Here is a 24279-nt window from a genome sequence, read left to right as displayed (position 1 = left end):
CTGACCAATCTGATAGCCTTCTATGATGACATGACTGGCTTGGTGGAGGAGGGGAGAGCAGTGGAAGTTGTCTACCTTGACTTCAGCAAGGCTTTTGACACTGTCTCCCATAACATCCTCATTAGCAAGCTTAGGAAGTGTGGGTTGGATGAGTGGACAGTGAGGTGGATTGAGAACTGGCTGAATGGCAGGGCTCAGAGGGTTGTGATAAGCAGTGCAGAGTCTAGTTGGAGGCCTGTATCTAGTGGTGTTCCCCAGGGGTCAGTGCTTGGTCCGGTCTTGTTCAACATATTCATCAATGACCTGGATGAGGGGACAGAGTGTACCCTCAGCAAATTCACTGATGATACTAAGCTGGGCGGAGTGGCTGACACTTCAGAAGACTGTGCTGCCATTCAGCGAGACTTGGGTAGACTAGAGAATTGGGAAAAGAGGAACCTAATGAAATCCAACAAGGGCAAGTGTAGGGTCCAGCACCTAGGGATGAATAACCCCAAGCACCAGTACAGGTTAGGGCTTGACCTGCTGGGAAGCAGCTTTGCAGAGAAGGACCTGGGAGTCCTGGTGGACAACAAGCTCTCCATGAGCCAGCAATGTGCCCTTGTGGCCAAGAAGGCCAGTGGTATCCTGGGGTGCATTCAGAAGAGTGTGGCCAGCAGGTCGAGGGAGGTTATCCTCCCCCTCTACTCTGCCCTGGTGAGGCCACATCTGGAATATTGTGTCCACTTCTGGGCTCCCCAGTTCAATAAATACAGGGAACTACTGGAGAGAGTCCAGGGGAGGGCTACAAGGATGATTAGGGGACTGGAGTATCTCTCTTAGGAGGAAAGGCTGAGAGAGCTGGGTCTGTTTAGCCTGGAGAAAAGACTGAGAGGGGATCTTCTCAATGCTTATAAATATCTAAAGGGCGAGTGTCTAGAGGAAGGGGCCAGACTCTTTTCAGTGGTGCCCAGTGACAGGACAAGGGGCAATGGGCACAAACTGGAACACAGGAAGTTCCACCTGAATATGTGGAAAAACTTCTTCACTTTGAGGGTGGCAGAGCAGTGGAACATGTTGCCCAGAGAGTAGAGTCTCCTTCTCTGGAGATATTCAAAACCCGCCTGGATGTGATCCTGTGCAAGCTGCTCTGGGTGATCCTGCTCTAGCAGGGGGGTTAGACTAGATGATCTCCAGAGGTCCCTTCCAACCCCTACCAGTCAAAAAGAAAAAAAAAAAAATTGATTATCAGCCAAGGTGTCCTAGTTTCAGCTGAGAGGATTGATTTTCTTCATAGTAGCTAGTGTGGGGATACGTTTTGGATTTGTGCTGGAGACAGCACTGATAATATAGAGATGTTTTTGTTCTATGGACCTATTGTTGAGCAGTGTTTACATGGGGCCAAGGTCTTTTCTGCTTCTTTCACTGCCCTGCCAACGGGATGGCTGGGGGTGCACAAGAAGTTGGGAGGAGACACAGACAGGACAGGTGACCCAAACTGACCAAAGGGATATTCCATACCATATAACATCATGCTCAGTTTATAAGGAGCTTGGGGGAAGAGGGGAGGGTGGGATGGCGGCATTCGGAGTGATGGCGTTTGTCTTCCCAAGTAACCGTTATGCGTAACAGAGCCCTGCTTTCCTGGAGATGGCTGAACACCTGCCTGCCCATGGGAAGTGGTGAATGAATTCCTTGCTTTGCTTTGCTTGTGTGCGCGGCTTTTGCTTTACCTCTTAAACTGTCTTTATCTCAACCCACGAGTTTTCTCACTTTAACTTTTCCAATTCTCTCCCCCATCCCGACGGGGGGGAGTGAACGAGCGGCTGCGTGATGCTCAGCTGCCAGCTGGGGTAAAACCACAACACAAGTGTATAGTGTTCCCATATTAACACAGTTTATTATTTTTATCAGTGTGCATAAGTGCCCTCTGAAATGCCCCTTGGATGCTGGGGGGAAGAGTTTGAGAGTTATGTTTAATACACATCCAAAACAGGTTGCACAATGATGCGCTTCTGTAAACATGCAAAATGCAGAGCTGCAAATCTTCCCTTTAACTATGAATACTTCTGTTTACATCTTCATTCACAGTAGTCTGAGGCTACCTTCAATTCCCTCCTTTTGAGTACTTTCAGGAGAACAGAACATAGCATTACAGAAAAAAATTCACTGAAAGCAATTTAAAAAGTCATCAAATTTGTTAGTTGTCAAACTTGCAGCAGGTCTCCATCGAGAACACAACAAATGTCACACAGCCCTTGCTTTAAGATAATCTAGCCTGTGCATGAAAGTTCTTGGTCACCTCAAAACAGCAGGAGAAACACATCACAGCTCCAGATAATTTATAGTCTCAGTCCAGAGAGGAACTTTTTTTTTCCTTCCCACCAAAAACAGTTAACCTGGGGCCACGAAAGTATGCAGGCTGCAACCAGTTTTTCTAACACTTCAATGATAACATCCACTCACCTGAAATAAAGACACCTACCTGTTTTTAAGGTTGATAAAAAATTACATAGTTAATTCCTCTACTGATGTAAAATGGACAGTTTAGCAAAAAGATTAATAGATGACAAGGCATATTTCAAGTTCATCACAAAACTCTTCTTGCTTGAAAGACTGCACGATTGGTGGGGGAGTAAGAAGGAAGGGAAGGGAAGGGAAAAAAAACCCAAACAACAACTCTTGTATGTTCTTGCAAAATTTTTAAATATATTCTACCCTGTCTTCGAAAAACTTTATGAAAAAGTTTTTGAAATAACTGTTTCTAAATAATAGAATCATAGAATGGTTTGGGTTGGAAGGGACCTCAAAGATCATCGAGTTCCAACTCCCCTGCCATGGGCAGGGAAACCCTCCACTAGACCAGGTGGCCCAAAGCCTCATCCAGCCTGGCCTTAAACACTTCCAGGGAGGGGGCCTCCACAACCTCTCTGGGCAACCTGTTCCATTGTCTCACCACTCTCACAGTAAAGAATTTCTTTCTAACATCTAATCTAAATCGACCCTCCTTCAGCTTGAACCCATTACCCCTTGTCCTGTCACTACACTCCCTCATAAAAAGACCCTCTCCAGCTTTCCTGGAGGCCCTCTTCAGGTACTGGAAGGTCACAATTAGATCTCCCCAGAGTCTTATCTTCTCCAGGCTGAACAATCCCAACTCTCTCAGCCTGTCCTCATAGGAGAGGCCCTCCAGCCCTCTGATCAACTTCGTGGCCCTCCTCTGGACTCACTCCAACAGCTCCATGTCTCTCTTGTAATGGGGCCCCCAGAGCTGGACGCAGTACTCCAGGTGGGGTCTCACCAGAGCGGAGTAGAGGGGCAGGATCACCTCCCTCGACCTGCTGGTCACGCCTCTTTTGATGCAGCCCAGGACATGGTTGGCTTTCTGGGCTGCAAGCTCACACTGCTGGCTCATGTTGAGCTTCTCATCAATCAATACCCCCAAGTCCTTCTCCTCAGGGCTGCTCTCAATCGAAATCTACGCAGGATTTATAACTTCACTTTCCACAACTTCCACAGAAGGAAAACTGCCATGTTTTCTTAGATAATCAGGAAGATGCTTGAAATCTTAAACATCTTAACACATTTTTAAGAGATCTGGCTGTTTCTTACCTATCTCAGGCATACTTACTGTTTAGATCTCCCAGTAATCCCCTTGAAGAAATACAGCATATAGATTTTTTACATGAGATATTTTTCAACCCGTTTTTCTCCTTTTTATTACAAATAAAGTTATAAATCCTTTCTAAGATATCCACTTTGTATGTACATACAATTTGTCCACACTGACAGACACATCCACACACAGATACAGAAGTTTCCCATGGGCGTAATGTCCGTCATCCTTTGATGACTATTTTATCTTGCTACTGCTCATTGCTAAGCAGCAATACAGATGCTACGTCAAAACCTTCCTCAAGGTTCAAAAGTTCCAGCACTTTTGCTTCCTGGGGTTTAAGATCAAGAGATCACAGACTGCTTTTTCCAGCTTTTCAGGCACTGTACTCCTGCAATCATACACAAAGCATGGCAGCAGGCAATTGGCAGGTTTTTTTCCCTCAAGGAGGAACATTTTGAGATTGCTAGATCAGCTGTATTCACTGCAGCAGTTCAACAACACTCTGAACAAACAGCGTAAAACAAACAACCCCAAAAATGCTGAGGAATATTCTCCCTTTATCTTCAATATATACAAAACCCAGAAATACGTGTAATTTATTGTGCTTATTCTAACATTTCTTATCAAACTGAAGTTTATGGAAACCATCTCTGTCATCTCTTGTCTGCCTTCCAGGCTTCCCCCGTGAGATTAATCTGGAAGTCAAGCCTTCAGTATTTTCCCTGTTAGGTAACTTAGGTGCTGTCTCCAACTTTGAATCTCCACCTATTTAGATATTTAAAACTGTTAGAACAACATTTAGGTGGCAAGCACTTGGAAGTTAAGACATCGAGCTGTTGGAGAGAGTTCAGAGGAGGGCCATGAAGATGATCAGGGGGCTGGAGCACCTCTCCTATGAGGACAGGCTGAGAGAGTTGGGATTGTTCAGCCTGGAGAAGATAAGGCTCCAGGGAGACCTAATTGTGTCCTTCCAGTACCTGTAGGAGGCCTCCAGGAAAGCTGGAGAGGGTCTTTTTATCAGGGAGTGTAGTGACAGGACAAGGGGTAATGGGTTCAAGCTGAAGCAGGGTTGTAACCGTAGGATAGGGGCTGTGAAACAGAAACTATAGAATCAGGTTGAGGTAATTAGTTTATAACCAAGGTAATAGGTAATGAAGCTAACTAACCATGGCAAGTGGCAAGGTGACCGTGGCAAGATACAATGCTGCTATGTTCCTTGTACAGTCCCTACCCAACCGGACAATAGGCCCGGGAATATTAATCTTATAAAGTAAGTTGCTATGGACAGGTGCAGGTGCACCTCTATGGACAGGTGCAGGTGCACCTACAACAAGGGTACTGCGCATGCCTGCATGAAGGGGGTCATCCAGCGGACACGGGTGCAAGACCACTGACGACCACCAGAGACCCTTGAGGACCACCGACTCAAATCACTGAGCATGCGTGATGGGGAGGAGAATATGAAAATGGATTCCTAGAAATGATTATCATAGGACTGCCTTTTCTCAGGAAAATAATGAATATGTATATTTTGATTCTATATAACCTGTATGTTGGTGATCACCTGGCATGCACGTTGGGTGGAGCTATCCCCCGTGCATCCAGCGCTGCAATAAAGAATGCCTGCCTTTTAACACTACATTGGTGTTACGAGGTTTATTCCCGGGTTTCGGTGACAGTTTCTGGCGACCCAGATGGGACACTGCTTTTGAACCTCGACGGATCCGTGGGATCGCAGGACCTCCAGCCGGCACCGGGGAATTCTCGGGGAGAACCTCCGATCCCCGGACCGAAGAGCTTTGAGCAAGACCCCTGGGAGAGGTAAAGGCATTCTTATTTGATTTGAATATTTGTTTTTTTGAATATTTGCTCTTACCATCGTGGCGGGACAGGCCCGCACCAAGAGCACAAGTTGAAGGCCTTATTCAAGGAGCCCCGTGGCTCTCCGGGACAGGCCCGCATTGGGACAGGCCCACACTAGGAGCACGGGAGGCCTGCTCGTAAGGCGCGGTGAAAGCTGCGCAGAGTTCGGCTGGGGAGACGTCTCAGGTAAAAGTCTCTGCTAGGCGAAAGCCTGTGGAGCAGGGCCCGGAGGGGAGGGGAAGCCTCCAAGATTGGGATTTCTGGTAGCAGGAGAAATCCCTGGGATTTCCAGTGGCAGGGGAAATCCCTGAGGGAGCTCTAACACGGGTTGGGGTCCCTCTGACTAAGTGCTTGTGATGATAGTGCACAATCACAACCACTAAGTCCCTGGGAGATGGGTACTTTTCCGAGTAAGAAACCAACCCCACGAAAAACACCACTGGGATGTGTTTTGGAACATTGGAAAGATCTGGGAAAAATTGATCCTTTGACTCAGAAAGAATTGATTGAATATTGTAATCACTGGTGGCCACTGTATACTTTAGAGAGTGGGGAAAAGTGGCCGGAAAATGGGACATTGCAGTATAACACAATTTTGCAATTGATGCTATTTTGTAAAATGGAAGGTAAATGGAATGAAATGGCATACGTAGATTTGTTTTTCACACTGCGAAATCATCCGGAATGGCAAAGGCAATGTGAATTGGTTTCACCTAGTTCTGTGGTAATGGCATTAAAGGGGCAGGAACCTGATAAAAATTTGAAAAAAGGTTGCTCAGCTTGTGATATTGGTAAACGGTGGTTTAAATGTGAATTTGAAGATGATGATGTTGAATTATTGGTTGCACCTCACAGAAGGCTAGGAAATGATCAAGGGGATCAAAATCTGGGGGCTAATAATGCTTCCGCCCCTTCTGTGGAAGGGGAGGCAGAAGGATTCAGCCCGATTGCTGGGAGGACAAGGGGAAGAGGGGGAGGAGACAGATTAACTCCCCTCCAGGCCCCTCTTCGACAGGCAGTTGGTAATGAGGGTCCGGTAATGGGAAAAGTTCCCTTCTCAATAACTGATTTAAGACCAGGGAAAGAAACTGCAGGCACTTATCGAGATGATCTTGAAAGAGTTGCCAAAGTAGTTGAAACAATAATCAGAACCCAGAACCCTGATTGGGAGGATTTCAAAGTAATATTGAATACTTTGTTGGAAGACACTGAAAAGAAAATGGTACTAAATACGGCCAGAAAACAAGTGGAAGGAGCTCATGCTAATGGGATTATACAAGGGACAGTGGATCAGAATTTTCCATCCACAAATCCTGAGTGGGACCCTAATCAACTGGGACCCAGAGGGATGTTTAGATATCAGAAGTGGATTTTGTTTGGTGTTAGACATGCAAAGCCAAAAGCAATTAATTGGTCTAAATTATATGAAGTAAGACAAGAACTAAACGAATCCCCTTCAGCCTTTATGGAAAGACTGAAGGTGACTGCGAGAAAATATACTAATTTGGACCCAGAGGAAAAAAAAAAAAACAAAAACCAAACAAACAAAACCTCAAGCAAACAAAAAACACCACAGAAGAAGCTATACAATTGGCCTCTATATTTATGGGACAATCAGCCCTAGAAAAAACTCCAGAAATTGGAAGGAGCTGAGTCCAGAGACTTAGGTAAAATGCTTGAAGTAGCCTGGACTGTGTATAACAACAGAGAGAAAAAGAAAAAGAAGTCAGACAAATGCAAAGGGATGGAAAAATTCTGGCAATCTTGACTAGAATAATAAACATGTAAAGCAAAACTCAGCTATAAATCAGCAGAGGTTGGTGGTGCGACGGGGCGAAAAGAGAACTGGCCTTTCCTGAAACTGTTAAAATTTAAGCTGGGAAAACAGTAGGTAACACATCAATTTTTGTACATGCCCAAATGTCCGTTGCCTTTATTAGGACAAGATTTATTAAGCAAATTAGATGCACAAATAATTTTTAAAGATGGAGAAATCAGATTGCTAATACCAGAATCAAAGCCATAGAGGCGAGAGTGTTTATGTTACAGGATTCCTCCAAGGAGGAACAGATTTCAGAAGCGGTGGACAATGCAGTTACCCCCCTGGTATGGACAAGTTCCAGGACGATCCAAACTGGCAGAACCGGTAAAGGTGACTTTAAAACCTGGAGCCAAGCCGGTAAGACAAAACCAGTATCCTATTAAGTTGGAGGCTCAGAAGGGATTAGAGGAATTAATTACAAAATTTTTAGAATATGGGCTGTTAGTAGAATGTGAATCAGAATACAATACCCCTATATTGCCAGTAAGGAAATCAGGAGGCAAGGAATACCGATTGGTTCAGGATCTAAGGGCCGTAAATCAAATAGTTCAAGATATACACCCAGTAGTGGCCAATCCATACACTTTACTGACATCTTTGAAGGAGGAACATAAATGGTTTACTGTACTGGATTTAAAGGATGCCTTCTTTTGCATACCTCTGGATACGAAAAGTCAAGGCATATTTGCCTTTGAATGGGAAAGTCCTGCTACAGGACGAAAAACACAACTAACGTGGACTGTACTTCCACAAGGATTTAAAAATAGCCCTACAATATTTGGAAATCAGTTGGCAAAAGAGTTAGAAATGTGGAAGAAACAGAATCAAGGAGAAGGTATATTATTACAGTATGTGGATGACAACCTGATAGCAGCAGAAAGTAAGGAAACATGTTTTGAAATTACTGTCAGTTTATTGAATTTCCTGGGCCAAGGAGGATATAGAGTTTCCAGAAACAAGGCCCAGATAGGGAAAGAAGCAGTGATTTATTTGGGATTTGAGATATCTCAAGGACAGAGACAACTGGGAAACGAAAGAAAAGAAGCCATTTGTCAGATCCCCGAACCTAACAGCCCAAAGGAACTGAGAACCTTTTTGGGAATGATTGGGTGGTGTCGACTCTGGATTCTAAATTATGGATTGTATGTGAAACCCCTATATGAAGCCCTGAAGGAATCTAAAGACCAGTACTTGACGTGGACACCTGAATGCCATAAATCATTTAAAGAACTCAAAAAGGCATTAATGATGGCCCCTGCATTGGGTTTACCTGATCTGACTAAACCTTTTGAGCTATTTGTACACGAAAGGCAACATCTGGCCCTTGGAGTGCTGGCGCAACAGCTGGGATCCTGGAAGCGACCAGTGGGGTACTTCTCCAAACAACTTGACACCGTGAGTAAAAGACGGCCGGGATGTTTGTTTGCCGTGGCAGCAACGGTGCTGCTGATTCAGGAAGCTTGAAAATTGACTATGGGCCAAAAGATAGTGGTATATGTACTGCATATGGTAAGAACTGTCTTAGAACAAAAGGAGGGTCACTGGTTATCCCCTAGCAGAATGTTGAAATACCAGGTTGTCCTATTGGAACAAGATGATGTGGAATTAAAAACCACAGCAATTGTAAATCCAGCAATGTTCCTGTCAACAGAAAATCCTACCGAGAAATTGGAACATGATTGCCTGCTAACCATTGAACAAGTTTATTCCAGCAGACCGGACCTGAAGGACGAACCCTTGAAGGATCCTGATCTGGAGCTGTTTGCGGATGGAAGCAGTTTTGTGCAAGAAGGAAAGCGAATGGCTGGGTATGCTGTTGTCACCATCGACAAGATATTGGAGTCAGGGACACTACCTGCAAATACATCAGCGCAGAAAACAGAATTGGTGGCGCTAAAGCAGGCTTTACGGATGGCAGAAGGGAAAAGGGTAAACATATGGACAGATTCCAAATATGCATTTGATGTGATCCACGCTCATGGAGCTCTCTGGAAAGAAAGAGGGCTGTTATCAGCCCAAGGATCACTGATAAGGCATAAGGAGGAAGTTCTTCAACTCCTACAAGATGTGCAGAAACCAAAGGAAGTGGCCGTAATGCATTGAAAGGCTCATCAATTTGGTCAGACGGCTGTCAATATAGGTAATCGGTTGGTGGATAAAACTGCAAAAGAGGCTGCTGAACAAGGTATCCTTGCACTAGTACCAGTGAAACAGGTAAAAATTCCAAATTTAAAAGCAAGATATAGTAAACTAGATGAACAATTGGCAGAGCATTTAAAGGCATCCCAAAATGCGGAAGGATGGTGGGTAACACCAGAAAATCAGGTAATAGTAACTCCATAAGTTATGTTAGAACTTGCAAAAGAGAAACATGAACAGACACATTCGGGTGTAAATTCTATGGTTACAAGTTTAAGAACATCTGTAATACGTCTAGAATAGGAAAATATGAGTGGAAGTATTGAAAAGTTATTATTTCAAAACTTCCAAAGGGGGGAAATGTAACCGTAGGATAGGGGCTGTGAAACAGAAACTATAGAATCAGGTTGAGGTAATTAGTTTATAACCAAGGTAATAGGTAATGAAGCTAACTAACCATGGCAAGTGGCAAGGTGACCGTGGCAAGATACAATGCTGCTATGTTCCTTGTACAGTCCCTACCCAACCGGACAATAGGCCCGGGAATATTAATCTTATAAAGTAAGTTGCTATGGACAGGTGCAGGTGCACCTCTATGGACAGGTGCAGGTGCACCTACAACAAGGGTACTGCGCATGCCTGCATGAAGGGGGTCATCCAGCGGACACGGGTGCAAGACCACTGACGACCACCAGAGACCCCTGAGGACCACCGACTCAAATCACTGAGCATGCGTGATGGGGAGGAGAATATGGAAATGGATTCCTAGAAATGATTATCATAGGACTGCCTTTTCTCAGGAAAATAATGAATATGTATATTTTGATTCTATATAACCTGTATGTTGGTGATCACCTGGCATGCACGTTGGGTGGAGCTATCCCCCGTGCATCCAGCGCTGCAATAAAGAATGCCTGCCTTTTAACACTACATTGGTGTTACGAGGTTTATTCCCGGATTTCGGTGACAGTGTCAATTTAGATTAGATGTTAGGAAGAAATTCTTTACTGTGAGAGTGGTGAGGCACTGGAACAGGTTGCCCAGAGAGGTTGTGGAGGCCCTATCCCTGGAAGTGTTTAAGGCCAGGCTGGATGAGGCTTTGGGCAACGTGGTCTAGTGGAGGGTGTCCCTGCCCATAGCAGGGGGAGTTGGAACTAGATGATCTTTGAGGTCCCTTCCAACCCAAATCATTCTATGATTCTATTCTATGATTCTGTAAGTTTTAAAAACACCATATTTACACTTGCCTGCAAAAAGTCAGTTAGATCTACTTCAGCATGTGTATTACACTACCTTCTTAAAATAAAGCATGCAATTTAAAACAAAAATCTGTTCTAGTCAGGACCATGAAGTTAATTAAAAGTTCATTAAAAATCTTACTTATTATTTTAAAAGGAATATAAGAAAATATGTGCCCTGCAATATGTTCTAAGATTTATTTAAGTCTGAAGCTTTAATAGTTTGTAGTAAGTGGTATACCACACCAAACTGGACTTTATGTATGACAGCCATTCTCAAAATCACCTCCGCTTTTTTTTTTTTTTTTAATTTTTAAAGGCACAAACACACAGTAAGTCCTCTAGGGCAAGCAAAGCAAATGGTTGGCAACAAGTAAATCACCTACCAATTTCCTTTCTACCTATTACCCCATCTCTGCCCTCTCTCCACCTATGCTGAAGGACTTGATAACAGCTGGGATCTCAGAAGCAGCGACACAACTCCCCAAGCTAACTGCTATCAGTACCCAGCAAGGCTCAGATGTATGCTCCTCTGAGCTGCAGTCACACCTTTAGTAACAGTGCAGGTAAACTCAAACAAAGCTCAAAACGCTCTTTATGCATCTATGTCTATGGCACTTAAGACTAGTAGACATACCATAGCTGTGTTCTGTCTGTCTAGCCCTTCTGCTGACTGGCTCACAAAGTTTGAATCTGCTTTAGCCTTTGAAAAGATCAAAAACATTTCTGACTAGAATAAAAAAATAAAAACTTTTTTTTGGAGGGGGAAGGGTGGGAGTGTTCATAAAACATAGGTATATTTTCTGATACTAAACTAGGCTGCTATACTCTACCCTTTGATTCATCCTGAAGAGAATGGAATTGTAAGTGCAACAGGAGACAGAGAATTTTTAGCAAACCAAAGTTTCTACTTTTCTCTCCACAAAACAACCTATCAACCAAAAAGCAGCCCTCCACCCCACAAAAAATGTAACTAGGAAATTGTATGTTTTGCTTATCCTATTGTACATAGCTTTCATAGATGTTTCTTACATGGCTCCTACTCGTTTTGAATAAGGTAGGCAATGGGTTGTCTATTCACACTGTAAAAAGCTAATTGTAGAAAAAGAATGTTTTCAAAGAACAGTGAAAAGATGGCTACCGCTGAATCCTTATCTGAGCTTCCTCAGGACTCAAGTTAAGATCCCTAAGCAGGTGTAAATGATCTCTCTTATCTACAAAATGAGGAAATTATGTGACAGAGCCTGGGCTTAGGCACCATTTGAACAGCAGGCTAAGTATTATTGACAGCAAACAGATCTAGCTTTAATGTTTTTGGAAGCTGAATGTCTCTCTGCAACTCACAGTTTGGACAGATCATCAGGGTCATCTAAAAATTTCATCTGCTAAGATATTCTGTAAACTGTTAGATACAGCTATGTCACAGATGGCACTGCATGCACTCCACAACCAGATTTTGTAGCGGTGTCAACTGTCTTTTAGTCAAATACAGTATGGAGATTTTTATTGCTTTGTGTTACTACGTTCCTGTGAGGATGACTTAGGCTGGAATTTACTTGTGGGATCAATTTTCTGATGAATAACTAGATGACATTTTAGCTGCTCTGCCAGCCTATGTTGCTAGAAGAGTGTTCAGTACTCCCCTCCTCCACAGAACAAAGGAAGAGGATGGTTTTCCCATAACTATTCAAATATTAAATTTAATTAATAGCTCAAGTTCATTTTCTCCCTCCTCCTTCATTTTTTTCACAAGGCAGATACTACCTGACATCTGTTGCCATCTTCTGCAAGGGTTCATATTTTCCATTTAATTTGGATTGCAGGACAGTGTGACTCCCTCTCCTACTCTCTCTTCTTTTGCTCTTTACTTCCAAATTAAGGCAAAATACACATGCTTTGTTTAACCAATTGTGGTGATTTAACCTTGGCTAGATGCCAGATGTCCACCAAGCCACTCTATCACTCCCCTCCTCCGCAGGACAGGGAGGGGAGAAAAATAAGATGGAAAAAACCCAACCCCAAACTCGTGGGTCAAGTTAAAGGCAGTTTAATACAGTAAAAGCAAAAGCAAAAGCAAAAGCAAAATATTATTCTCTATTTCCCATCAGCAGGCGATGTCGGGCCACTTCCTGGGAAGCAGGGCTTCAGTACACATAGCGGTTGCTCCCGAAGACAAATGTTGAAAAAAACGAATGCCCCAGTTCCTCCCCCTATCTCTCGGCTTCTTATTGCTGAGTAGACATCATATGGTATGGAATATCCCTTTGGTCACTTTGGGTCAGCTGTCCTGTCTTTGTCCCCTCCCAAGATCTTGCCCACCCTCAGCCTGCTGAGGGATATATTTCTTTATATACCATTACTCAACAGATTTGCATAATGTAGAGAGATATTTCAAGTTATCCTGGTAAGAGTACATTTTGAAAGAATGTGGACTAGGACAGGGCACATCTTCACAGTAACTTAAATTACATGCATTATTTTATAGACTAAATTTTTGGAAGAAAATGTGTGGGGTTTTTTTTAAGTTTCTCAGGGAGCAGGAAGGGATTCTTGGTATATAAAATAGAAACTTAGAGAACAGGCAGTTCAGCTTGATCAGTAAATAAAGCAAAAGCTCCTTTTCAGGTAATTCAAGCAGGTCTATGTTTGATTTGAAAGCTATTTGTAGCTTACCTGAGCTAGTGCTTGTAAGTAAAAGCTTATATGTACAATAAACACAAGGAACACAGTTCTCTGAGCTGCCACGTGAGCCATATTAAAATTATATACCAGTTTGTATTTCTGTATGACTTAACCTCTTCAATCTGAAAAATTACATTAAGGAGATACACCAGATACTTAGCCTTCTGCTCCTCCTGCTTTTTAGTTTTTGTTCTTTCCAGTCAGCATTTTTGCAATTTTTCTCAACTTTATCTGCTGTGGTGAAACACAGGTTTTAAATTCCAGCCACACTGGAATTTTTATATGTATCATTTTTAAATTTTAAACAACTAACAGTTCTGTATGATGAGATTTAGACACTGTATGTTTTTATAATCAAATGAATAAATGCTATACCTCCAAGTTCTTTTATGTTCAAGATGGCATTCTGGAATGGCACCGCTTTTATGCTAAAACCTAAAAAGAGAAATAAAGAGTATTAGTAAGTTATTTGTTAAAGTGGTCATTTGAAATCAATTGCATACATTCAGAAAAGACTACTTTTTTCATCAAGAACCAGAATTTTCATGGGAAATTCTGTTTCAATATGATGTTTAAAAATATCAGTTATAGGATGGGGAAAAAAAAAAAAGCAGCATGAGCAATGAAATTTGCAAAGATACTATTAAATAGATGGCATACATTAAATTCAGCACAAAACTTCCATCCAGGCCATCTACCATTTGGTAAGGAGTTCATAGAATCATAGAATGGTTTGGGTTGGAATGGACCTCAAAGATCATCGAGTTCCAACCTCCCCTGCTACAGGCAGGGACACCCTCCACTAGACCACATTGCCCAAAGCCTCATCCAGCCTGGCCTTAAACACTTCCAGGGAGGGGGCCTCCACAACCTCTCTGGGCAACCTGTTCCAGTGCCTCACCACTCTCACAGTAAAGAATTTCTTCCTAACATCTAATCTAAATGGACCCTCCTTCAACTTAAACCCACTACCCCTTGTCCTGTCACTACACTCCCTGATAAACAGTCCCTCCCCATCTTTCCTGGAGGCCCTCTTCAGGTACTGGAAGGACACAATTAGGTCTCCCTGGAGCCTTCTTTTCTCCAGGCTGATCAACCCCTACTCTCTCAGCCTGTCCTCATAGGAGAGGTGTTCCAGCCCTCTGATCAGCTTCGTGGCCCTCCTCTGGACTCGCTCCAACAGCTCCATGTCTCTCCTGTACTGGGGCCCCCAGAGCTGGATGCAGTACTCCAGGTGGGGGTCTCACAAAAGCGGAGTAGAGGGGCAGGATCACCTCCCTCGACCTGCTGGTCACGCCTCTTTGGATGCAGCCCAGGACATGGTTGGCTTTCTGGGCTGCAAGCGCACACTGCCGGCTCATGTTGAGATTCTCATCAATCAATACCCCCAAGTCCTTCTCCTCAGGGCTGCTTTCAATCCATTCCCTGCCCAGCCTATAGTTGTGCTTGGGATTGCGCCAACCCATGTGCAGGACCTTGCACTGCATCTGGAACTAAATGCATCTGGAACTAAAGTTTAGATTTCAGATTGCCAGCAATATGATGTGATCCTTCTGCAATTTTTAGGAGACATGGAAGACAACATGCAATTCAAATGACCATTTTCTTACATTTAAACTTCATAGGTTTTTGGTTACACCTAGAGTATTAATCCTGTCTATAAATGTTATTAACAGAAAGATCCTTTTACAGACCTGAGTGATATGTATTAAAATGGTTACAAGCACACTATAGGCATTTATGAATCCTCTATTATCCTATTATATGCTTAAAACTAAAAAACTTTATTAAGGTTTGATGTTTTCCCTTAATTGGAAATTCAGACAGTAAAGAGAAAGGGAATATGAAAGACTTCCAGCAATACCTCAAATATACTACATATTAGATTCTGCATGTTTAGTGCATGCATACATGGAAGTATATAATACTTTATATAGGAAATATATAAATATGATATAAATATAATCTGCCCTTTCTCTTCCTAGAAAGAAGCAAAAACTGGAATGCATCAGAATGGCATTAATGAGAAAAGCAAAAATACAGGTTATAAATTGGAAACTGAGAAATTGTCACATTGTATTCTTGGATTCTCAACCGTATTTTCTCAGTAGCACAGATATGATACTTATGTGTAGATTTATTATAAACTGAATAGCCTAGATATGCATCATTTTGATTTGGATGCTGCCTAGAATCCATTTTCATTCCCCAAGTTGCCTAACTAAATGATGGTATTTTGTTGCAACAATCTAGAAACATATAAGAAATTTAATTTTAAAATAAAAAATATTTTCATTATTTCCTTTGATAGAGCTATACTGCTATATTACATTGCTGTTACTATTGCTTTCAGAATCCAGGTGAACTTGCACAACTTACAGGTGAAATCTAAAGATAAAGGGGGGGGGGGAAGACTGAATTACTCAACAATTTCCATTTAACCTTTTGAGTTATGCATTGACACACAATGCAGTGTCAAATCTCTTTAACATTCCTAAAAACACCACTATGAAGGCAGTGGCATAATTATTCATCGCAGAAAAAAACCTCAGTGTTTTCTTGTACCTGTTTTACTTTGTTTACTTACAGTTGTATTAAATAACCTTATGTTCATGTATTTAAACAAGGATACACTGAAAACCAGTTAGGGTTGTTAAGGGACAGTCATAAAATTCAAGCTCATGTTTGTGGGCTACAATATCGTTGTGGTTTAGTCTCAGCCAGCAGTTAAGCACAACGCAGCCACTCACTCACTCCTCCCCATCAAAGGGATGGGGAGGAGAATGGAAAAACGAACTCATGGGTTGACATAAGGACAGTTTAATAGGATAACAAAGGAAGAGAATAATAATAAAAATAAGAACAAACAATAATAAGAAAAACAATAGTAATCATACAAGTGACGCACAAATGCAATTGTTCACCACATGCGAAAGGAAAATAAAACAATCCAATGCCCAGCCTGTTTCTGAGCAGCGAATCTGCCTCCCGGCTAGCCTCCCCAGTTATATATAGAGCATGACGTTAGGAACATCCTAGGGAATATCCCTTTGGACAGTCTGGGTCAGCTGTCCTGGCTATGCTCTCCCAGCTTCTTGTGCACCTGGTAGGGCATGAGAAGCTGAAAAGTCCTTGACTTAGTGTAGACACAACAACTACCTAGCAACAACTAAGAACATCAGTCTGTTATCAACACTATTCTCATACTAAATCCAAAACACAGCACTATACCAGGTACTAGAAAGAAAATTAACTCTATCTCAGTTGAAACCAGGACAGTATCCACCCCTTATTCCATACCATCTATGTCATGCCCAGGTCCTATACTTCCCAATACATTCCAATTAATCACCATCATTTTCCTGTCTTTTGATATGTACACACAGAAGTCATTCCCTTAGTCTATGGGCCATCCCTCTAAAATGTCTGTTGAGTTCATTTGGTCCATAACTTTTGGGCTCCATCTGTCATAACAGTCTCTCAGGGAAGGGGAGATGGTGTGTGATGTTGGACTATTGCATGCTGCATCGGGAGCTGGTAGCTGATGTATCTGGCATGGTCAAGCTCATGGTCTGCAGGTTGAAGATGTCAATCTTGAGGAAGTTCCTGGGCCCTTGCTGCTGCATCCAGTTCTGATTTCATCACCTCTGCACCTTGCTTATTTTCATCAAAGTTCATTCTTGATGACTCTGGGTGATTCTTACTGTCATACCATTGTTATGGCATATAGTAATCATAGTAGTGATGACATGCAATATTATGTAGCAATCAACATCATACAATTTAAATCACTGGCTATTCTCACCCAAAATCAAATCCCCTTGAGGTACAAATCAGACTTCCCCATCCTTCTGCATTACCCACCAAGTGCATCCAGGTCCTTGAGTAAAAGCAATCAAATGGATGGGTTTGCCTTTGCATGAAGCAAGGCTAACAAAGACTATCTTCCCTAACATTCTTTAAATGCACTATGGGAACTTTATCTCCTTCTACAGTACATGGAAGTTTTGATTGGGCAGGGCCAGCTCGATTGGCAGATACCCTAGTGTTGACTAACAAGGTGGCCTTTGCTAAATGCATATCCCAATGCTTGAGGGTCCTGCCATTCATTGTTCTCACTGTAGTCTTTAACAGCCCATTGTATCATTCGATTTTCCCAGAGGCTGGTGCATGGTAGGGGATGTGATACACCCACTCAATGCCATGCTCTTTGGCCCAGGCGTCTATGAGGTTGTTCCGAAAATGAGTCCCATTGCCTGACTCAATTCTCTCTGGGGTGCCATGTCGCCACAGGACTTGCTTTTCAAGACCCAGAATAGTGTTCCGGGCAGTGGCATGAGACACGGGTTATGTTTTTACAGCCATCCGGTGGTTGCTTCCACCATGGTAAGTACATAGTGCTTGCCCTAGCAGGTTTGTGGGAGTGTGATATGATCAATCTGACAGGCCTCCCCATATTTATATTTCAACCATCGGCCTCCATACCACAGAGGCTTTACCCGGTCGGCTTGTTTAATAACAGCACATGTTTCACATTCATGGATGATCTGTGAGATGGAATCCATGGTCAAGTCCACCCCTCAATCGCCGGCCCATCTATAAGTTACATCCCTTTCTTGATGACCTGAGGTGTCATGGGCCCACTGAACTATAAATAATTCACCCTTACGCTGCCAGTCCAGATCTACCTGAGCCACTTCAATCTTGGCAGCCTGATCCACCTGCTAGTTTTTTCACGTTCCTCAGTGGCCTGACTCTTGGGTACGTGGGCATCTACATGATGTACCTTTACAACTAGCTTCTCTAGCCGGGCAGCAATATCTTGCCACAGATGGGTTTGCCTCTGCGCTGCCACTTGCTCTGCTTCCATTGTTGTAACCATCCCCACAGGGCATTTGTCACCATCCATGAGGCACTATAGGGGTAGAGCATCGGCCACTTTTCTCTTTCAGCAATATCTAAAGCCAGCTGGATGGCTTTCACCTCTGCAAACTGGCTCGATTCACCTTCTCCTTCAGCAGCTTCTGCAACTCACCGTGTAGGACTCCATACAGCGGCCTTCCACCTCCGATGCTTTCCCACAATGCGACAGGACCCATCAGTGAAGAGGGCGTATGGTTTCTCATCTTCTGTTAGTTTATTATATGGTGGGGCTTCTTCAGCACGCGTCACCTCCTCCTCTGGTGATATTCCAAAATCTTTCCCTTCTGGCCAGTCTGTGATCACTTCCAGAATTCCTGGGCTTCCTATTCGAGCCCGTTGTGTGATCAGCGCAACCCACTTACTCCACGTAGCATCAGTTGCATGGTGTGTAGAGGGGACCCTCCCTTTGAACATCCAGCCCAGCACCAGCAGTTGGGGTGCCAGGAGGAGCTGTGCTTCAATACCAATCACCTCTGAAGCAGCTCGAACCCCTTCATATGCTGCCAATATCTCCTTTTCCGTTGGAGTGTAGCGGGGCTCAGATCCTCTGTATCCCCGACTCCAAAACCCCAGGGGTCGACCTTGAGTCTCCTCTGGTGCTTTCTGCCAGAGACTCCAGGCAGGGCCTTTCTCCCTGTCTGCTGTTCAGAGCACATTTTTTACATGTGGTCCTGCTTGGACTGGCCCAAGGGCTACTGCATGAAATATTTATTAATTTCTTCCAAAGTTTGTCATTGCTCGGGGCAAATTATTCTTCTTCAGGGTCACCTGATCGAGAGGGTTTATGAGCAGACTGCACTTTGGGATCCTCTAAAAACCCACAATGCCTAAGAACGCTTGTGTTTCCTTTTTGTTGGTTGGTGGAGACATGGCTGATATTTTTTTGATCACATCCATTAGGATCTGACAACACCCATCTTGCCATCTTATTCCTAAAACCTGGATCTCCTGCGCAGGTCCCTTGCTTTCAGAAGTGTGTTGGTTTTGCATGGCAAGGTTTTGGTAGCGGGGGGGGCTACAGGGGTGGCTTCTGTGAGAAGCTGCTAGAAGCTTCCCCTGTGTCTGACAGAGCCAATGTCAGCCGGCTCCAAGACGGACCCGCCGCTGGCCAAGGCCAAGCCAATCAGCGCCTCTGTGATAACATATTTAAGAAAGAGAAAAAAAACAGTTAGAGAGCGCTTTTGCACCCAGAGAGAGGAGTGAGAAGATGTAAGAACATCTGCAGACACCAAGGTCAGTGAAGAAGGAGGGGGAGGAGGTGCTCCAGGCGCCGGAGCAAGATTCCCCTGCAGCCCGTGGTGAAGACCATGGTGAAGCAGGCTGTCCCCCTGCAGCCCATGGAGGGAGGATGAGGGGGTGTAGCAATTCCACCTGCAGCCCGTGGAGGACCCCACGCCGGAGCAGGTGGAGACACCTGAAGGAGGCTGTGGCCCCGTGGGAAGCCCGCGCTGGAGCAAGCTCCTGGCAGGACCTGTGGATCCGTGGAGAGAGGAGCCCACGCCAGAGCAGGTTTGCTGACAGGACTTGTGACCCCGTGGGGGACCCACGCTGGAGCAGTCTGTTCCTGAAGGTCTGCACCCCGTGGAGGAGACTCACGTTGGAGAAGGCCGTGAAGGACTGTCTCCCGTGAGAGGGACCCCACGCTGGAGCGGGGGAACAATGAGTCCTCCCCCTGAGGATGAAGAAGCGGCAGAAACACCGCGTGATGAACTGACCGTAACCCCCACTCCCCGTCCCCCTGTGCCGCTGAGGGGGGCGGAGGTTGAAGCCGGGAGTGAAGTTGAGCCCGGGAAGATGGGAGGGGTGGGGGGAGGTGTTTTTAAGATTTGGTTTTATTTCTCATTCCTCTACTCTGTTTTGCTTAGTAATAAATAAGATGAATTCCCTCTCTAAGTTCGGTCTGTTTTGGTCGTGATGATAATTAGAGAATGATCTCTCCCTGTCCTTATCTCGACCCGTAAGTTTTTTTTTCATTGTACCTTTTCTCCCCTGTCTAATGAAAGAGGGGAGTGATAGAGCGGCTCTGGTGGGCACCTGGCCCTCAGCCAGGGTCAACCCACCACAGTCTTTTTTGGCGCCCAACGTGGGGCACGAGAAAATCGAGATAAGGATAGTAATTGGAAGAGGTAACGGGCAAAACATTGACTGAACGTAACTTGAGAGTGATATAGTGGTGAAGGGACTAGAGATAGATTTTGTGTGTAGATTGTCCACTCTGGTGTTGTGATAGTGTTGTTTTGATTTTGGTGTGGGGAATTCTTTTTCTTTTTCTTTGTTGATGTGATTAGTGTTTGTGAAGTTTTGTGTTGAATGTATATTTTAATGATAATTCTTAAATATGTGATTCACAGAGGCGAGGGGTGGAATGTGTTGGTTTTGCATGGCAAGGTTTTGGTAGCGGGGGGGGGCTACAGGGGTGGCTTCTGTGAGAAGCTGCTAGAAGCTTCCCCTGTGTCTGACAGAGCCAATGCCAGCCGGCTCCAAGACGGACCCGCCGCTGGCCAAGGCCAAGCCAATCAGCGCCTCTGTGATAACATATTTAAGAAAGAGAAAAAAAACAGTTAGAGAGCGCTTTTGCACCCAGAGAGAGGAGTGAGAAGATGTAAGAACATCTGCAGACACCAAGGTCAGTGAAGAAGGAGGGGGAGGAGGTGCTCCAGGCGCCGGAGCAAGATTCCCCTGCAGCCCGTGGTGAAGACCATGGTGAAGCAGGCTGTCCCCCTGCAGCCCATGGAGGGAGGATGAGGGGGTGTAGCGATTCCACCTGCAGCCCGTGGAGGACCCCACGCCGGAGCAGGTGGAGACACCTGAAGGAGGCTGTGACCCCGTGGGAAGCCCGCGCTGGAGCAAGCTCCTGGCAGGACCTGTGGATCCGTGGAGAGAGGAGCCCACGCCAGAGCAGGTTTGCTGACAGGACTTGTGACCCCGTGGGGGACCCACGCTGGAGCAGTCTGTTCCTGAAGGTCTGCACCCCGTGGAGGAGACTCACGTTGGAGAAGGCCGTGAAGGACTGTCTCCCGTGAGAGGGACCCCACGCTGGAGCGGGGGAACGATGAGTCCTCCCCCTGAGGATGAAGAAGCGGCAGAAACACCGCATGATGAACTGACCGTAACCCCCACTCCCCGTCCCCCTGTGCCGCTGGGGGGGGCGGAGGTTGAAGCCGGGAGTGAAGTTGAGCCCGGGAAGATGGGAGGGGTGGGGGGAGGTGTTTTTAAGATTTGGTTTTATTTCTCATTCCTCTACTCTGTTTTGCTTAGTAATAAATAAGATGAATTCCCTCTCTAAGTTCGGTCTGTTTTGCTCGTGATGATAATTAGAGAATGATCTCTCCCTGTCCTTATCTCGACCCGTAAGTTTTTTTTTCATTGTACCTTTTCTCCCCTGTCTAATGAAAGAGGGGAGTGATAGAGCGGCTCTGGTGGGCACCTGGCCCTCAGCCAGGGTCAACCCACCACAAGAAGGATTTGGACTATTTCCTTCCCTTTCTCAGAAACTTCCTCTGCTGAGGTGCCCCATACAATGATGTCATCAATGTATTGCAGGTGCTCTGGGGCTTCACCCTTTTCCAGTGCACTCTGGATCAGGCCATGGCAAATGGTGGGGCTGTGTTTCCACCCCTGGGGCAGTCGATTCCAGGTGTACTGGACGCCCCTCCAAGTGAAGGCAAACTGTGGCCTGCACTCTGCTGCCAAAGGGATCGAGAAAAATGCATTAGCTATATCAGTTGTGGCATAGCACTTGGCTGCCTTTGACTCCAGTTCATATTGAAGTTCCAGCATGCCTGGCACAGCAGCACTCATCGGCGGTGTGACTTCATTCAGGCCACGATAGTCTACTGTCAGCCTCCACTCTCCATTGGACTTCCGCACTGGCCATATGGGACTGTTAAAGGGCGAGTGGGTTCTGCTGATCACTCCTTGGATCTCCAGTTGACAAATCAGCTTATGTATGAGAATCAGGAAGTCTCTGTTGGTGCGGTATTGCTGCAGGTGCACAGTTGTGGTAGCAATTGGCACCCGTTGTTCTTCAACCGTGAGAATCCCACAATAGAAGGGTTCTCCGAGAGACCGGGCCAAGTAAACAATGGTTCAATTTCCTTCGCTTCCAAGGCAGCTATACCAGAAGCCCACCAGTACCCTTTTGGGTCCTTGAAATACCCTTTCCAGAGGTAATCTATGCCAAGAATGCACAGGGCCTCTGGGCCAGGCACAGTGGGATGCTTTTGCCACTCATTCCCAGTTAGACTTACTTCAGCCTCCAACAGAGTCAACTGTTGGGATCCCCCTATCACTCCAGAAATAGTACAAATGAGTTCTGCCCCTTTATAGTTTGATGACATTAGGGTACACTGTGCTCCAGTGTCCAATACAGTCTTATAAGCCTGGGGGTCTGATATGCCAGGCCTTCGAATCCACACAGTCCAATAAACCCAGTTGTCCCTTTCCTCTACCTGGCTGGAGGCAGGGCCCTCTACTTCTGGTCATAGCATTTGTTACCGACAAATGAGTTTGTGTGGTGCATGTGGGTTCGAATCTGATCCTTGTTATTCACTTCTTGTAAATATGAATCAGAAGCTCCTTCCATAAGATCAGAGGTAAAATCAGTCCTCCTACTCTGTCTGGGGAACTGCTCACTGGAGACTGGAGCAGCAATTTTTCTGGAAGAACTCCCATTTGAAATTGGTTTTCCTTGCAACTCATGTACTTGTGGCTCTAGGGTCAAGGCAGGTTTTACATCCCACTTCCTCATGTCCTCTCCATGGTCATGCAGGTAAAACCATAGGGTGCCTCGTTGCATGTACCCTCTATATCCTCTCTCTTGAGGGGAGGAACACTTACTCCTAACAGCTGAGATACTGGTCTGTACAAGCAGAGAATTGGAAGTATCCTCTTTGAGTTGCCAGAACTCCTGAGACAGTTTCTCGAAAAAGTTTTTGGATTTTTCAGACAGTCTTTCCACAGCTGAGACACAGGCCCGTAGGGAGGAAGAGAGATTTTCTTCATATTGCTGGATTTGGCCAGCCACTTCATTCACTGTTGGTGCCTCTTTGTCTTTCCAGGCCAGTCCTGCCAATGATTGGGCATACGCTGGTGGTGTGCTCTGTACAAACGTCCACCACATGAGTCGGGTACATTGGACTTCACCTGGATCTGTGAGTAACTGCGCATTGTCCGGGTCATAATAAACCATCTCCCACATGGCTAATTCCCTCAGGTACTGGATACCTCTCTCCATGGTGGTCCACTTGCATGGATGACATACAACATCTTCACTGAAGGGATACCTTTCCCTCACGCTTGACAGGAGTCGCCTCCAGAGGCTGAGGGCCTGTGCCTTCCTCCCAATTGCCTTGTCAATGCCCCCTTCCCTAGACAGGGATCCCAGCTGCTTGGCTTCCCTACCCTCTAATTCCAGGCTACTGGTCCCAGCCAGGTGACAAGTTGCTCACCTAATTGATGATGGAAGTCTTTTTACATATCTTGCAGCTCACTCAGGGACAGGGATCAGGCAGTTATCTCTGGTTCTGTCTCTTCCTCCTGGTCTTGTGATGGCCCTGTTTCATCGTCCTTTACTAAACGAGTTGACTCTCGTGTCCATTTCTTCTTATGTATAGGGGGAATTGATATCGATATGAGTTTGTTCTCTGGTTCAGCTGCAGTGCTTGTCGCGGTCGTTGGAGTAGCTGCGGTGCCTGTCGCAGGGTTTGGAGTAGCCGTGGTGCCTGTCACGGGGGTTGATCTCTGAGTGGTATTCTTAAATAGTTTTTTAACCCTACACAAGACCTGAACCACATTCAGGAGACCTAGCAATAGAAACTTGCTGGTCTGAATGTCCCAAGGATATTTAACCTTCTCAAGAGCTATTGTAATTAGCCTGTAGAAGAAGGGGAAGGTGGGGGAAGGTGAAGGAAGGTGTCTCCCCCACAAATTGGCTCTCTGAGGAGAAAAAGTAAAGAGTATAATTATTAATTGCTTCTGACAGACGGCTCCTGAATTACAGAGATGAAGCTGTC

General features: G+C 45.0%; 1 protein-coding gene across 3 annotated transcripts in view; it reads right to left on the bottom strand.

Moving 5' to 3' along the window:
• The window catches only part of LOC104643986 (ARF like GTPase 15), a 300330-nt gene that overhangs the window by 153685 nt on the left and 122366 nt on the right, over positions 1–24279 (bottom strand). For all 3 annotated transcript variants that reach the window (XM_075739125.1, XM_075739124.1, XM_075739126.1), the window contains one exon: positions 13718–13777. In XM_075739125.1, the coding sequence (XP_075595240.1) occupies positions 13718–13777 (60 nt within the window). The remainder of the gene's footprint in view (positions 1–13717; positions 13778–24279) is intronic.

This window comes from Balearica regulorum, chromosome W (assembly GCF_011004875.1).
Source record: "Balearica regulorum gibbericeps isolate bBalReg1 chromosome W, bBalReg1.pri, whole genome shotgun sequence".
NCBI classification, from domain to species: domain Eukaryota; kingdom Metazoa; phylum Chordata; class Aves; order Gruiformes; family Gruidae; genus Balearica; species Balearica regulorum.
The sequence above is the reverse complement of the archived record's forward strand: the minus strand, read 5'-3'. Positions and strand labels throughout refer to the sequence as shown.